Genomic DNA, 17,303 nt, shown 5'->3' with positions numbered 1-17,303 from the left:
TCGGACCACATGTGCAGCAGACCTCCATTGCAAGGAAGATGGAGCTATGGTGGAGAATTGTCGACAGGGTCAACGCAGTGGGACAGCATCCAAGAACACAGAATGACATGAGGAAGAGGTGGAACGACCTACGGGGGAAGGTGCGTTCCGTGGTATCAAGACACCAGGTAACCATACAGAGGACTGGCGGTGGACCACCACCTCTTCCCCCACAACTAACAACATGGGAGGAGCAAGTCTTGGCGATCATGCAACCCGAGGGCCTCGCAGGAGTAGCAGGAGGACTGGACTCTGGTAAGGCAAATCTTTACTACTATATCCCCCACCCTACCTACATGCCATCACAAACTCCTACCCCTACCCTCACACCCATCACCCCAACACCCCACAGATACCCCACTACCACAACCCCCACATCCCAAAACCAAGCCCTGCATGTAACACCAATGCATGGACACCCATCACCAAAGCATGTCCAGTAGAGAGACTCACCCAGGCCCCAAAATCACCAATCACACAAGGGCCAAGGCAATATTGCAAGCACAGGAGTAGAGGATAACTCACCCATTGCACAAGATGGCACACACAGATACAATAACTTTGCTTTTACACCCCAACAGGACCCCTACCCAACGTTACCAGACAGGCCAGCCATATCCAGTCCTCCGACAGAAGAGGCCCACAGTGACGACAGCAGCTCTGCACACCTGGATCATGATGACCAGCCCGACCCATCAGGGACCTCTGGACAGTCGGTTCCCCTGCCACGGTCCCAAACCACCACTGAACCTCCCCCCTCAGGAAACACCACCACAGCACCCACCCAGCAGGCCCATCCCTCTGTCCCCAGGACACGTCAATCAGCAGTGTGTCCACCACTACAGGGACCCCAGGCAACACCACTAACCCACGACAATCAGGGAGCTGGGGTCAGTGGCAGTGGGCACACGGTACAGGGGACAGAGGCACAGGACAACAGGGAAACTGGGAGGACTGATGTGCGATAGGGGGAGGCCAGGCCCAGGGAACCCACTCTCCAACATCATGGGAGCATACCACCATTCCTAGGAGAGCATGGGCACGGTACTGGCAAGTTTCAGGAGACCCAGAGGCTGCAGGAGGAACAGTACCTGGGAATCAGGGAGGACTTGAAGTCCATTAACGCCACCCTGGCCACCATTGCATGGGTGCTGGCAGACATGGCCAACACCATGAGGGAGACAATGGAACACCAACGGGCCCCTGACACTAGCCTGAACGATGAACAGCCCTCCACATCCGCCGGCGCTATTGGACAGGAGGTCCCACCACAGGGACAACAGGCCACCAGCATCTTTCCCCCTGCAGAAGGAGAACCACCCCGCAAACGGTTCCTGAGATCCAGGCACAAGACAGAGAACATTGCCAAGACCCCCACCAGGAAATAAGACCCTCCTGATTGTCACCCCTCTGTCCCACTATGTCACCCTGACAACCTTGAACTGCCATTACTCCACCTCCTATGCCCCCTTGGACAATGCACCTGAGATACAAATAGACTGGAATCCACCATGGACATTCCTCCACCATCACCCCAGCCCATTGCACATACCCCTCCACTGAATAGCACTTAAATAAACACCCTTGAATCACAAAACGATCTGGAGTCAGTCTGTACTTTCACAAGTGTGTTATTACAAACTCTCTGATAAATACCAATGTCAATGTTCATTTTCACATACCAATGTTTGACAGTTGTTGGGCAGCAGTAAACATAGCAGAAGGCAGAAAGTGGTACCCAGATCTGTGAAATGGAAAGCCAAAGTGAACTGTCAGGTCCATACACAGAGGTAAAAAGGCAGAGTCATGCAATGTCCAACAGTAGTATGATATGAGAGGAGCAGTGCCAGTCTCTTACCTGTGTCTCACTGGAAGTATTGCATGATGATGTTGTTTCGGTTGTCTATATCTTCTTCCGCCTCCTCTTCTTCTCTGTCCACAGGATCCACAGCTGCCACAAGACCAACGTCAGGCCCATCCTCCTGCAGAAAAGCCTGGTTGTGCAACATACAGCATGCCACTATTATCTGGCACACCTTCTTCGGTGAGTAGTATAGGGAGCCACCTGTCAGATGGAGGCACCGGAACCTGGCCTTCAGGAGGGCGAAAGTCCGCTCTATTATCCTCCTAGTTTGCCCATGTGCCTCATTGTAGCGTTCTTCTGCCCTTGTCCTGGGATTCCTCACTGGGGTCAGTAGCCATGACAGGTTGGGGTAACCAGAGTCACCTGCAAATATCGAGGGACAACTGTTAGACACACACCAACCCTTAGGGACTCTCCCATACCCAGACACCTATCCAAACTGTGTGGGGACCTTGGGCTCACATATTAGCCACACACGGTGCCTCTGGAGTTGGCCCATCACATAAGGGATGCTGCTATTCCTCAAAATGTGAGCACAATGCACTGAGCCAGGATATTTGGCATTCACATGGGAGATGTACTGGTCTGCCAAACACACCATCTGCACATTCATGGAATGGTAGCTTCTGCGGTTTCTGTACACCTGTTCATTCCTGCGGGGTGGGACAAATGCCACATGTGTACCATCAATGGCACCAATGATGTTGGGGATATGTCCCAGGGCATAGAAGTCACCTTTCACTCTCGGCAAATCCTCCACTTGAGGGAAAACGATGTAGCTGTGCATGTGTTTCAGCAGGGCAGACAACACTCTGGACAACACGTTAGAGAACATTGGCTGTGACATCCCTGATGCCATGGCCACTGTTGTTTGAAAGGACCCACTGGCCAGGAAATGGAGTACTGACAGGACCTGCACCAGAGGGGGGATTCATGTGGGATGGCTGACATCAGGTCTGGCTCCAATTGGGCACACAGTTCATCAATTGTGGCACGATCAAGTCTGTAGGTGATAATGATGTGTCTGTTTTCCATTGTCGACAGGTCCGCCAGGGGTCTGTACACCGGAGGATGAGCCATCTCATCATCTGCCCCAGCGGGTGTGCCCTATGGAGGGGAAGGCTGAGCAGAGGGTCAGACACCACTTAGCTTGCACAAGGGTGTTTTGAACTATTGTGATGAAATCAGTGTGTGGCGCTGTCTGTCTGTATTCCTGCTCAAAAGTGCTGTGACGCCGTTAGGTGGCCTGCCATGTGGCCCCCTGAAATGGCGGCTGCCTGGCCTGTAAGGAGGGACAAGGGGAAATGAGGTAACTGCGCTGGCGCTGTGCAGCGTCGCGGTAGGCGGAGGAAGACTGCGGCGCAATTAAGCATTGGTTATCATTGGGCCCTATGGGTTCCAGGAGCCAATGACTATGTACGTCGGAGGTGACGGTACGCACCGTCGCGGACGTAACCGCCATTTTCTATCTGTTCACTCACTTGATACCTGACCTTCAACAGGAGAGGACCTACACTGCTAGTGCTGCTGTGACCGGAGTCTGGAAGCGACAATGGCTACTGTGTCTGGGAAAAGGGCCCCTGCCTTCACCGTGGAGGAGTTAGACAACCTGGTGGCTGGGGCCCTCCCCCAGTACATGCTACTCTATGGTCCTCCAGACAAACAGGTGAGTACACTGTGAGCATGATGGATGGGACATGAATGTATGGAGTGGGGTGGATGGAAGATACATGTGGGGGGGGGGGCTGTGGCCAACATGTGAGAATGGTCAGTGTATGTGTTTCTGGGCCCGGGTGGGAAGTTGTGGCCAATGAGTAAGAACCAGACGGGGAAGTTAAATCCATTCTTACTTCACTTTTCCTCTAGGTCAGCACCCACCAGAAGAACGGTATTTGGCGTGCCATTGCCAAGGAAGTGTGGACCCTGGGGGTCTACCATAGACGGAGCACCCACTGCCGCAAAAGATGGGAGGACCTGCGCCGCTGGAGCAAGAAGACGGCGGAGACCCAGCTGGGGATGGCCTCCCAATGTGGAAGAGGTGCCTGTCGCACCATGACCTCCCTGATGTACCGGATACCTGGTGGTGGCATATCCTGAGGTGGATGGCTGCTTGAGGGCATCACTGCAGCCACAAGGGGGTGAGTACAGTCTCATTCAGCTTACTCTGTGCGCTGTATGAGGTGTCTGGGTGGGGGCAGTGTGCTGTGGGGTCCTCTAGGCCAGGGCAAACTTGCTGGGTAGGTCCATTGTTAGGCAGGCTCTGTGGCACTCCAACCCCATAAGTGGTAGTGGCCATGTACACCTAGTCAGGCTCCTGTGGGTTCCAGGTGTGCATCAAATGGGCTTAGGCACAGTCCCCCATGGGCAGGTGATTTCCCCAAGAACAGTTATTGCATGGCCTAGTGCATAGGGCTGCTCCCTGTGTGTTGTGTCTGCCAACGGTGGTGTTGTTGCCGGCATTGACCATGTGTCTCCTCTGTCTTTCCCCCCTTTTTGTTTTGTCACCCTGTCCTTGTGTGCATTAGCATCATCTGGCAGATGAGCTGAGGCACCAGAGCAGGAGGGAGCTGCAACCCACATGGCCCAGGAGGGTGAATGTACGGAGTCTGAAGGCACCAGTGGGACGGAGGGCGAGGGGAGCTCCACGATGGGGACAGGAGAGGACACCAGCGACAGCAATTCCTCCTCTGATGGGAGCTCTCTTACGGTGGCGGGCACCTCTGTGCCCACAGCAACAACAGGTACAGCCGCCACCCCCCTACCAGCACCGCCCTCCCAGTAGCCCCTCAGCGTGTTTCCCATGCCCGCTCACCCAGGAGTGTGGGCATCTCCTTCGCACCAGGCACCTCAGGCCCTGCCCCAGTCAACACTGCTGCCCTCAGTGAGGAGGCTATTGACCTCCTGAGATCCCTCACTGTTGGGCAGTCAACCATTTTGAATGCCATCCAGGGTGTCGAGAGGCATTTGCAACAAACAAATGCATACCTGGAGGGCATTCATTCTGGCATGGCGGCCCAACAGAGAGTATTTTAGGCTCCGGCCCCAGCACTGATGGCAGCCATTGTCCCTGTGTCCAGCCTCCCCCCTCCATCTTCCACTACTCAGACGCAATCCCCTCTACCTCAACCTATCCCAAGCACACCATCAGACCAGCATGCACATTCATCAACACACAAAAGTGGCTCTGGCAAACATAAGCACCACACATCCCACAGGCACTCACACAAGCACCATACCCATGCAGACACACCAACATCCACTCCCTCCACTGTGTCCCCCTCCTCCACCTCCCTCCCAGTCTCGTCTCCACTCACACCTGCATGCACTACATCCTCAGCCACTACCTCCATCACCAGAACGCCCATCACCACACCGCTCACATGCACTCACCACCCCCACTACCATGCACATGTCCCCTGTGTCCTCTCCCAGTGTGTCTGTGAGCCCTCCTCCCAAAGTACACAAATGCAGGCACACACCCACTCAACAGCCATCCACCTCACAACAGCCTCCAGCCCATGCACCTTCACCCAAACTCAGCAGACGTACACCTCCTACAACCACTACCTCTTCCTCCACTCCCAAACCCCCTCCATCTTCCCGTCCCAGTGTGTCTAAAAAACTTTTCCTAGCTAGCACTGACCTCTTCCCTACACCAGCCCCCCACCGTCCTTCCCCTAGGGCCAGGATGTCCAGATCCCAGCCCAGCACCTCAGCCACAAAATCCTCGAGCACTGTGGCCCCTGCAAGTCCAGTGGCATTGAAGGCGGCACCCATCAGGGCTGCCAGTGTGCCACCTAGTGAGGCCAAGGATCAGCCTATCCACCCACCTGCCAAGGTGAAGAAGGGGCCCACATGCCGTAGGGAAAAGCCGCACCAACCACCCAGCAAGGCCTCCTCCAAGACAAAAGAGGACAGTGCCAAGGTCCCAGCAGCGACTTCCAAGGTGGGGAAGGGACACCAGGCCTAAGGGAAGTCAGCTCAGGGCACGGAGCCTCCGGGTGAGGAACTGGTGTCACCCCTTCTGCAAGACAGAACAGCAACCTGTACGGCGGTGGCCACTGCCACCTGCACGTCTGCTGCCTCTGCTACAGTCCCCAGCATCATCCCCAGTAGGCAGCCATCCGAGACTGTAGGAGAAATCCTGGTATCTTCCTCTACAGGTGCTGACACCTGCACAAACGCCAGCATATCCGCCGCAGACACCGCCGCAGCCGCCACCTGCCCCGCGACGTGCCCAGCCAGTGCCACCACAGCGGACATCAGCATCATCCCCAGTGGGCAGCCGTCCGAGGCTGCAGGAGACCTCCTGGACCCTGCACACACTACACGAGGCACCACAACCAGCACTGGCAGTACCAGCAGTTGGCAGGCTAAGTCGCCGCAGGGTGGAGTGTGTCTCTGCCTCCATAGAGTATCATGCTACCTGTTCCCAGAAAATCTTGTGGCTCAGACACCCAGGTGAGGGAATGGGAACTGCCACACCCCAGGTGCAGCACTCTGGGCACTAAGCCCCCTCCAGACCCAGTGGAGAACAGCATCCACTACCCCAGTCCTTGGCAGGATGAAGCACTCTGGGCACCAAGCCCCCTCCAGAACCAGTGGCGAAAAGCATCCACTACCCCAGTCCTTGGCAGCATGAAGCACTCTGGGCACCAAGCCCCCTCCAGAACCAGTGGAGAACAGCATCCACTACCCCAGTCCTTGGCAGGATGAAGCACTCTGGGCACAAAGTCCCCTCCAGAACCAGTGGAGAACTGCATCCACTCCAGAGATTGTGGCTTTGCACTCCCCAGGACCAAGCAGTGGGCAAACCACCCACTCCAGAGACTGTGGTTTTACACTTCCCAGGAGCAAGCAGTGGGCAAACCACCCACTTGAGAGATCGTGGCTTTGCACTCCCCGGGACCAAGCAGTGGGAAAACCACCCACTCCAGAGACTTTGGCTTTGCACTCCTCAAAACCAAGCAGTGGGCAAACCACCCACTTGAGAGACTGTGGCTTTGCACTTCCCAGGAGCAAGCAGTGGGCAAACCACCCACTTCAGAGACCGTGGCTTTGCGCTCCCCAGGACCAAGCAGTGGGCAAAGCACCCACTTGAGAGACTGTAGCTTTGCACTCCCCTGGACCAAGCTGTGGGCAAAGCAACCACTTGAGAGACTGTGGCTTTGCACTCCCCAGGAGCAAGCAGTGGGCAAAGCACCCAATTGAAAGACTGTGGCTTTGCACTCCCCAGGACCAAGCAGTGGGCAAACCACCCACTCCAGAGACTGTGGCTTTGCACTCCCCAGGACCAAGCAGTGGGCAAACCACCCACTACAGAGACTGTGGCTTTGCACTCCCTAGGACCAAGCAGTGGGCAAAGCACCCAATTGAGAGACTGTGGCTTTGCACTCCCCAGGAGCAAGCAGTGGGTAATCCACTGTGGCTTTGCACTCCCCAGGGCCAAGCAGTGGGCATGTAGCCCCCTCGTGGAGCAGTGGTGTCGTCCAATCATCCGGCTGAGGTGCCTCTCCCCCTTCCCCCTATGGTGCCTGTTTTTTTTCGACCTGATGCCCGAGGAGTGTTCTCTCCATTTTGAGGCAGGTGTCATGTGTGGGCTTTGCCCATGCTTTTTGGGACCACTGGTCCACGGATATTGAATGGAACAGTATACGGACTTGTGTACTTGCTGTAAATATTTGTATATACTGATTTTTTAAAGTTATGTTGGCGTATCTGGATTTTCGATGATTACACTCGTTACAATCATTTCATTTGGTACTTGCGTTCTTCCAGGGGGTTACGGGGAGTAAATGTCATGTTGCTGCATGTGTTTGTGTGTGTGTTGCTGGGGGTAGGGGTAAGGGTGGGGGTGTTGCATGTTGCATGTGTGTGTCACTGTCTTTTTCCTCCCCCCCTCCCCTGTGTGCTAGGTGTAGTACTCACTGTGGTCGTCGCCGCCGTCTTTGATGTTCCTGGTAGAAGAGGAGGTAAACCAACATTGGTAACACCTGTAACTTGGGCTCCATGGCGTCCTGGTTCCTCGGGTGTCAAAAGGTGAGTGGTTTCCCTTCCGATTACTGTTTCTGCCGTGGTTTAGTTGGCGTTGGTACTGCCCCGGAAAAGCTGGCGGATTAGTGCCTTGTAATACTGTGGGCGGTACATTGTCTTCCCCCTGTCTGTTGCCGGTTACCACCGCAGTGTTTGTTTCTACCGCTGTGGCGGTCGGAGTGTTAAAGTGGCTGTCTGTGTTGGCGGTTTCCGCCATGGTCGTAATTCCATTTTTTTAACCGCCGGCCTGATGGCGGTCTTACCGCCGCTTTATCACCGACCGCCATGGTTGTAATGAGGGCCAATGTCTTTGTTTAAGCACATGTCCAGATTTTAAATTTGAAGCAGGAAATGTTATGTGCCAATAAGATGTGGACATCCATGAGAGAAGTTAATGGCAGCAGCTTAAGTGATCTGCAACATTTTTCTGAACAGGGTTTTAGGATTTCTTTACCCTACAATTTAAAAACTCTGCGATTTGTCGATAATGCATCATTTATTGGCATGTTACTTATTGTCTCCCTTCTTTTCCTGGGCTCCTTACTTGGTGTTGCTAGTCTTAAATTTAAAATTTGAAAAAAAACTCTCCCCTCCCTGAACTTTTTCAATTGATGCTCCCCAGGAAAGTCTACATCACCTAAAGAGTTGTGAGTGGTAAGTTGATAAGAACTTGCACCGTTGCTATAAATATCCGAATTACTGACTTTCACATAGAACATACAAAAAAACTTCACACTAGATCTGAGCCTTCAATGTAAAACAATAAGTGTTTATTTTATGTTGCATTTGCAGGGTTTTTGAGTGCTTTACAGAGTCACATTCACTGTTACCAGTTCAGCATCTTTACAGTACCTGCTGTAAATATTTATATTTATGTCTCCAACCGACAATACTTATTCACAGAAGATCAAGAACACACAGACAGAACCAAAAAAAGAAAAAAGATTCTTAAAACATATTTATCCATAACCTTGATGACAAATTCAGAGCCATGGACCCATATCACTAAGCCCTACTAGTGAAATGTTTACAGGCCTTGTAGTCTTCATTATGAGCCCCGGCTGCTCCATGTTGCACTTCTGCTTGTTGTGAATACTGCTGTTGAGCATCCAGCTTGTTGTTGTTCTGCCTAAATGAAAAAGTTCTGTGTGGCCCAGAAATCACTTTGGCAGCTTCCAAATAATAACATTAACCAGGTACATACCTGTGTTTTGGTGCTATGTAAGTCATTCTAAGGTTAAATAAAATAACAGTACATTGAAGAATTCACAGAATAATAATAAACCTTGTAAGACTAACAACAAAAAAGAGCACTGTAAAACACTGTCTAATTATTTTCTTTAAAGATTTGGTCTGTTGTTCTCCATTAATGGCAACTTGATTTGCTGACTTTCTAGCCTACCACAACACATCTCTTCCATCCTTTATATATTTATGTGTGCCTATGGTATTTCTACAGCGCGAACCTAGCCAAAAGGCACAGGAGTGCTGTATAGGGTCAAAGACAAGCGTAAAATCAACGAGTAAAAGGAGATGTAGCTGGGTTGTGCATGGTTAATACTTCATACTCTAGTGTTCTTTACAGAGGTTTATCTCCAAATTTTTCACAAGCTGGAGCAGCTTTGGCCCTTTCCTGGTAGATACAGGAATGTTGTTCCAGATCCTGGATGAATTGATGGAAAAGCATGTTTCTTTCTTTCTTTTTACACTTATTTGTTTGCAGTCTGATGTTGTCCTGGCTGTGGGTGTCCTGCGAATTCTGTCAGATTAGTTATCAGAACGTAATACTTTTAGGCTTTGTCTACAGTATTAGGATAGTTTTGATATTGTGCCAACAATGCTAACATGTTTTAATTGAGAGTAGGACCTAAGTGATAATCATGGGTGTCACATTAATTCTCTACTCAGTAGCTCTCTATATACATATATATTTATGTAGATGGTATTTCTATACAGAGAATTTAGCCAAAAAGCAGCGGAGCACTGTAGAAGTTCACAGACAAGCATAAAGTAATTGAAGGATAGGATGGGTTGTTGGGTTGCGGACAGTTTATTATGATGTAGTGTTATTTAAAGAGGTGCGTCTTCAGCTCTTCCCTACATTGGAGCAGCGTTGCAGCATTCCTAACTGGCAATAGCTTCTGGAAATCACGGACTTCTATGGAGCAATGTTTGCCACATTACATAAATTTAATGTTAAGTCCGGTCACATGCCTGTCAAAAAGGTAATATTGCAATGCTGGTAAAATTGACATCACTTATCTTGGAACATGAAAGAAAGAGGCAATTATTTTATTTCTGGTAATTTGTGCTGGAATTAGTTTTCAATGAAGTTGACAATGTCCTTGAGTCCTTCAGAGTGAAGGAAAAACCCACTGATCTCACAAAGGCAGGCAAACATTTTTTGTTTCATGTCTGAAGCCCAAATGTCATTGGGACTCAAGCTCAGACTGCTGCTGCTGTTTTCTTTAGATTTGTGACACACTCTCTATTAGCCTTACACAGTGTTTGCCTGTTCAACATTGTGTCTGTGGCTCAGCTGTGAGCCTAAAATAGACCTACTTACTGTCTACAAAATCCATGTATGGAACAAGAACCGCTAGACTAGACCACTCTATAGACAATTAAAACTGGTTTCAGAGACTTCCATGTTTTTTTTTTATACCACATTTACAAGGTTGTAATATCAACCCTCGCAAATATTGTGACCATAATATTGTCTCCAAAGTACTGCTGGACTACAGATAATAATAGTAAGTCTACACTTACCAGGATGTTATTTCAGGGGATGCTATCATGATTACAAAACTTTTGTGGTGCATCGTATCAGAAGTCAATAAAGTGCAACCTTTCCATCTTACACTATTCTTCTATACTTTAGTTATATTGACCAATCTATTCAGTGCTATGTGGTTCACATTATGTTGTAGGCTACAAGTAACATCCAATGAAAATATAACAGTGTTTGCAAGTGGAACATAGTGTCACGAATAGAAAAAAAGACATTCACCTCTTTGTACAAAAATAGATTTTGCCTTGCCAGACCACCCATAGTCTCAAATTGAGATGCAAACACCATTATATTGTTTTACCAGCATGTGCTATTCATAGCAATTTGGCATATTCTTTTTTAAAAAAGGATTTTTTTCTTTGCACTGCAGGAATCACATGCTATCTCTACTAACATTGGTTTGGAATATAATGATTTTGCTGTTAATAACTGCATAGCGATCAAATATGCTGCGGCTTCTGAAAGCACTTAACGATTACACATGCAATGCATATAACTTGAATTTACTCCAAATGCTGTGTGAAATTTTAAATATAAGTTTAAAAATCTGATATTTTTCCTGAAAGAATTACATGCATACTTGTTAACCCCAGCTCAAAAGCAATTTAAGTCTTTGTATCAAGGTGAAGTTCTAGATTATATTAAAGTTTAATTTAGAAGGCACTGTATTTACCTATAGAAAACCAGCAAGATACTGACTACTTCAGTGCTCATTTTAAAAACTTCTCCTACTGTGGGCACCCAAAAGTACCATAGTCATTTATGGAGCATGAACTCCATTCACAATTCACAGAACTGAATGAAGGAGTGAAGGATGGTGAAGTCTTCCCAGAGCATGTGCATGAGATTTAAAGAATGTCAAAGGAATAAACTGGTGTCAGACATTCATATATGAATTCTGAAAATGTTGGTTCCCCCCTTTGAAGATGAAAGCCACATAACACAGTGCAATCATTAATTTCACCTAAACTTTTCAGTGCTCAATAATCGGAGGCAAATGGTAACAGAAGCCTTTTATGTTAGAGCTCATAAATGCAGATTTTTTTTATCAGCCCAAAACATCCTTGGTGCCATGCAGGTCTGTTTATGCTATTCTGAGCAGAGACGTCTTTACAGTACAATGAAATAAAATCTGATTCATCGCGATTATCAGTTTGATGGTATTTTTTTTTTACTTGTGGTTTTAATGAGTGTTTAGAGCATGACATTTTGTTTTGGTGATCCTCTTTTTCGATGTTCGCGCACTAGCACTTAGTGCCCCTCACAGTCCTACATAGATGAACTGTGATTGCACCTTCAGGGGCACTCTTTTGTCATTAGGAGAGAAATATCACGTGGCTGGAGGAGATAATACCCAAACTCAGACAGTTTTGAACCTTTTGTCTGTCTACTCGTCACTGAATAACTTCATAATATAATCTGCTGTTTGGCAATTTAATCTTTGCAAAACTGGTCTTTTATAATCCCCACATTAGGATATTTTGTCTCTTTTAAGCACTAGACCATTTCAGTGTGTGTACACCATTGGTCATTATTAAAATATGTGTGGTAATTACATGTTTTAAATTTCAGTATGCTGTGCTTTGTTATAGTTTATCCCGTTGCTACTTCAAATGTCGATAATTAGAGAGATATCATCAAATGAGTGGTCTTTGTGGGGAAAGAACAGCCCTTTACTTCCACTGCAAGTAATGAAAGAAAAACCTTAATCTTAGGTAAGGACTTTGTTCAGTCATTCGTAACTTTTATTAAGACTTAAACAAAATCATGACTTCTTGTTAAAAGGTCCATATCTGAGAATTAAATCTTTTTTAAAAGAAAGCTTCTCAAGGAAACAACCTTTGCTTATACATAGGCGCTCCTGTACAGTGACAGCACAGTGAAGATGAGTAGGGTGAATTCAAAGTGCACCGTATGATATATATATATATTTATATACAAATGTGGCTGAACCTGATCTCATTGTCTTAGATAACATACAAAATGACGATGTTAAAAGACACAACACAATGATCAACAGTCCACATCAAAGCATGTTGATGTTTTGACCCAAGACACTATGGGCCTGATTACGACCTTGGCGGATGGGATACTCTGTCATAAACCTGACAAATACCCTGCCCACCGTTTTACAAGTTCCATAGGATATAAAGGAACTTTTAACACAGCAGACGAGATATCCGTCACATTTGTGACGGAGTATCCCATTCGCCAAGGTTGTAATCAGGCCCTATATTCATTAGAGACAGGTCGCCAGCAGGACAAAATATTTGAAAAAGGAAGCACCATATATTCTGCTCTGTCTGGCACCTTCCACAACTCATTCAGAAACGAGCACATGAAGGGCCTATGTCTCTGCCATCTCCTCCCCAGTAGGGCAATAAAAATTATACTGCAGCGGAGGCCTGGAAATTAATCATACCCTAGTTGCCACCTCAAGTGAATCAGTATTGGGTTGCTGATGTCAGCCCAGAAGCTGAATTTCCAGGCCTCCATTGGAGTATAAGGCAGAGGCCACCGCCTTGCTAAGGTGCCTCTGTTTTGAAGTATTGGTGGCTTGTGCAAGATTTATAATTTTTGATGACCCGTCTCAGATATGAACCTTTTAAGAAGAATTAGAACATTGGAAGTTGGCAGCTCCATTGAAAACAATGGAGTGCTGCAGGCTTTTACTGGCCGGTAAAAGCCCGCAGCGCCAACATTCCAATGGGCTTTGTTCACAGCAGCAAAGTGAACAAAGCCTCATGGAGCCCAAGGGGATTCAAATTTTTTTTTAAGAGTTTTTTTTAAGAGAACATTCTGCCCTGAGTGGCAGAATGTTCTAATAGCCTTAGAACCCGCCATAGCGGGCTCTACCGGCTATTAAAAGCCCTTTCCCTTGTTAAATGCCCTCGCCTTCAGCTCGGGCATTTAACTCGGGAGCGGGCCTTTAATAGCCGGTAGAGCCCGCTACGGCGGGTTCTAAGGCTATAGTAATGATTTTAAGTTTGAATTAAGGTTACGAATGACTGAACAAAAAACTAGGAGGAAGCTTTTTCCTTCATTACTTGCCGTGGAAGTCAAGGGCTACACTTTCCATGCAAGGACCACTCGATTAATGATAGTACTCCTTACCCTGGTCCACAGGTTATGGGTTGCCCCTTTTGGGTTTTAGCTAATTAGAGAGGTAACACAATATAATAAATTCTATATAGACCAATGTGTGTTCTCTGTTAGTGCATCTTACTTATAATGAATTTGTTTCCAAAGACTGTGAACATAAGATTAGGGATCATCCGACAATCATAGACATTTCCATGTTGCCATACGAGATACAATCATGTGGGGGAAAATGATTGACTAGAGAAGGCTAATTAACATGCGGAATGTAATTAATACTTTAGTATAATCGTCAAAATGACCACAACATAATGCAGGTCTGTATGATGATCCCAATCTCCTGACTGATTGAAGTTCATTAGTTTGTAAAAAATATGCACATTTGGTTGATCTACAGTGATATCAATGAAGCCATAGAGAGAATGGTTCAATTTGATTCTACAGGTCAAATTTCCTTAGTTGACATAGAACTAATATATTTAATAAGCTAACTGAAAATGTTGCTTTTCACTATTCTCTGTACCCAAAAAAGGATAATGAAGTATATTCTTGAAATTACAAAGATGAAAGTGCAAAAGACCTGTTGTCATATCTGCTTTGTTCTTGGGGACTTCGCTGCCTCTGTTTGGTGCATGCAGACATTACATCACTGGTGCCCTCTTTCCAGACATATTTTACTGTTTTCAACAATTGTTTACTTTATCCACAAATTATGAGGAGATGCTTTCTTTTGCAACACAGTTGAATTACAGCTTGTTTTCCAGACTGCGAATGTCTTGCAGTTCAGCTAATGTAGTGTTTCTTTCTTATCACAGAACACTGTGGTCCTTTTTTAAGCAGGAAATCCTTGTTCACCGATTCAAATAAACATTCACTGTGTAGTCATACTGCACCCATATTTTCAGCTACAACAAAAACTCACTGTTTCTGACTTTTCATCCTTCCAACATGAATGATCTCCAAGATGTTTGACAACTTTTTTAAGTTCGGAAGCCAGACATGTATTGTTTTTGAACAACCAAGATTACAATTATCTATTTACTAACTGATGTGAAATATCTTCTTAAAGGTCTTCTTAAAGTTCTCATTGCAAAGGGGATAGATAAAAGGGTTTAAGGTGGAATTAATGTAACCAAGCCAAATCGTAAACATGTGGAAGTTGTGATTGCGGCAATTTTGGCAAAATGCTATCACCATAAAGAACACGAAGTACGGAATCCAACACAGCATAAATGCCGCCATTATAAATCCCAACTGTTTTGCAGCTTTCCTCTCCCTATTGAGGTGTAGTCCCTGAATGTTCTGCTTGGAGTGAGATCGTATTGTCTTCCAGGTGTATTTCAAGTAACTTAAACTGGCTGTACTCTTTGTTTCGGTTTTTAACTCTGCCTCTGCAGTACAAGCAGAATCTCTCTTACACAAGACTGTATCAGCAAAGGTGGCCTCATCAGACGTATCTGACAACTCAAGTTCGTTGTTTTGTGAAACAGGTTCCTTCTCTTTCAGCTTTGCCCTCTTGACGGCTACAAATTTCCTGCCTCCCTTCCTGACTCCTGGATGTTCTTGGACAATGGCAAGGGGAAAGCATCGCAGCTTCACAACCTCACTTCCTCTTCCTTTAACCAGCTCTGGAGTTTGTACACAGTCCCTCTGGTGATGACTATTTTTCAAATTTGTTGACTGTGGGAACTGACTAGGTGCATTGCTATCATTGTCTGCAAAGCTAGGGTGTGCTGCAGCGCGATTCCCCTCTCTGTCCTCCTTTTTGGTGTAGATATGCTGCTTCTCCTGCAGCCTGCTGCAACGCACCAGTTTGGTGTCACAGACAGAGCGGAACGAACCATTAATGAGCTCTCGGTGTTGGTAATGCTCTCTGACTGCCTTATAGATTTTTGTGTAGAACCACAACATCAGTATAGATGGAACATAGAAATTCACAATGGCTGTCAGCACTTTAAACCAGGTCACCTTGTGAAATTCAGTTTCGCACACTTGTGGAGGCACCTCCCTTACTCCGCCATTGGCAAACACGTGCCACCCCAGGATGGGTATGATCCACGTTAGGGACAGAATCCAGGCTCCAGAAATCATCACAGCGGCCCGGGTCTTAGTTCGGTACTTTAGATACTTGAGCGGTTGCTCCACAGAACGATAACGATCAACGCACAAAATAAAGAGGCTGAAGATAGAGGCTGTGCTAGCAACATAATCCATGGAGAGCCAAAAAATGCATGCAGGCCTCCCGAGAATCCATTTGTCAGTTAGTAGGTATACAATGTTGAGCGGCATAACAGCAGCCCCCACCATGAGATCCGCCACAGACAGACTGACAATGTACAGGTTTCCAACGGTGTGAAGCTTGCGCTCCAGTTTCACAGCATATAGGACCAAAATATTCATGACCACGGTGATCAGGGAAATGCTCCCGAGGGCAAGGCCGAGAGTGGCCGAATGTACTTCTGTGGTGCTTTCCGGAGAGGTCGCGTTTGTTTTCTGCATACTTCCGGGAACGCCTCCTGAGGATTTAGAAGACGTTTTCAGGTCTTGAACATTCATCATGCCTTCTTAACTTAATGTTGGGAAGCCTGTAAATGAAAACAAATAGCATTTGGTTCGTTAAGGAAACGCGGCAATTCTAGAGCAGCACACACACAGTCCTGCAAATTATAGTTAAAAAAAATAAGCGAGTTACAAAAATGAATAAACATGTCAAGTACATTTGCAAGATATAAATATAAATAAATTCTTGCATTTTCAGTCATCATCCTAGCCTTGTAGCTTTTTGCGGCGCCGAGTAACTGTGCTACACAACCTTGCGAAAGCACGTTGATTGCATGGAGCAAATAGAACAAATTAGGTTTTAAATTAGATTACGATACACTAGATTGTTTTGTGTTGATTGGAAGGGAAATATGTAATTGCAGTGTGAATCGCTTGACGTTATATTGTGCTTGCTAATAAGTCAACGGCATGCACATTTCCTTTTTGTGAGAAAAGCATTTTAATATTAACTAAGTAAAACTGAGTACGTTTTCTTTTAGGTAATGCCTAGTTTCAACTCCCGCTTTGCTATGACTTAATTCCAATTTAAAAACGAACTACTGTTTTTATATATTGCGTGTTGAAACTCCGACGCTTTCATTTATGGAACGCCTGGAATGCATACAAAATTTCAGCAAAATAAACAGTGCAAACGTTTGCACAACCTCAAATTAACTGGACATTCTTAAAGTATAGTAAATGCAATGTGAAACAAGCATTTGCAATGCAATGGGTCTCGCATTTGATCGAGCTAGAGATAGTAGCGTTGTAAACTCCTAACCGGACTTTCCTTGCCACTTAAGTTGAAAATGAAAAGTCATACCGTTTCACATAAGTGAGCTGATTCAAAGCGCTACGTCATGAGCGTGAAGGAGACACACAAATGGAAAAAGAAGTTTGCTCTCAGTCAAACGTATCGGCAAACATGCAATTATC

The 17,303-nt window shown here is 46.7% G+C and overlaps 1 protein-coding gene across 1 annotated transcript; it reads right to left on the bottom strand.

The window, feature by feature from the left end:
- Nucleotides 1-13,770: 13,770 nt before the first annotated feature.
- HRH1 (histamine receptor H1) lies at nt 13,771-16,460 on the bottom strand. Its single transcript, XM_069205956.1, has one exon. It carries the CDS (start codon nt 16,383-16,385, stop codon nt 14,868-14,870), a length of 1,518 nt encoding a protein of 505 aa, XP_069062057.1. The 5' UTR covers nt 16,386-16,460; the 3' UTR covers nt 13,771-14,867.
- Nucleotides 16,461-17,303: the final 843 nt, after the last annotated feature.

This window comes from Pleurodeles waltl, chromosome 9 (genome assembly GCF_031143425.1).
Source record: "Pleurodeles waltl isolate 20211129_DDA chromosome 9, aPleWal1.hap1.20221129, whole genome shotgun sequence".
Classification (NCBI taxonomy): Eukaryota; Metazoa; Chordata; class Amphibia; order Caudata; family Salamandridae; genus Pleurodeles; species Pleurodeles waltl.
This window is presented reverse-complemented; position numbering and strand designations above follow the sequence as displayed.

Bases quoted from the DNA above. Each gene is read 5' to 3' on its own strand.
- HRH1 (XM_069205956.1), bottom strand. From the start codon at position 16,385: ATGATGAATGTTCAAGACCTGAAAACGTCTTCTAAATCCTCAGGAGGC.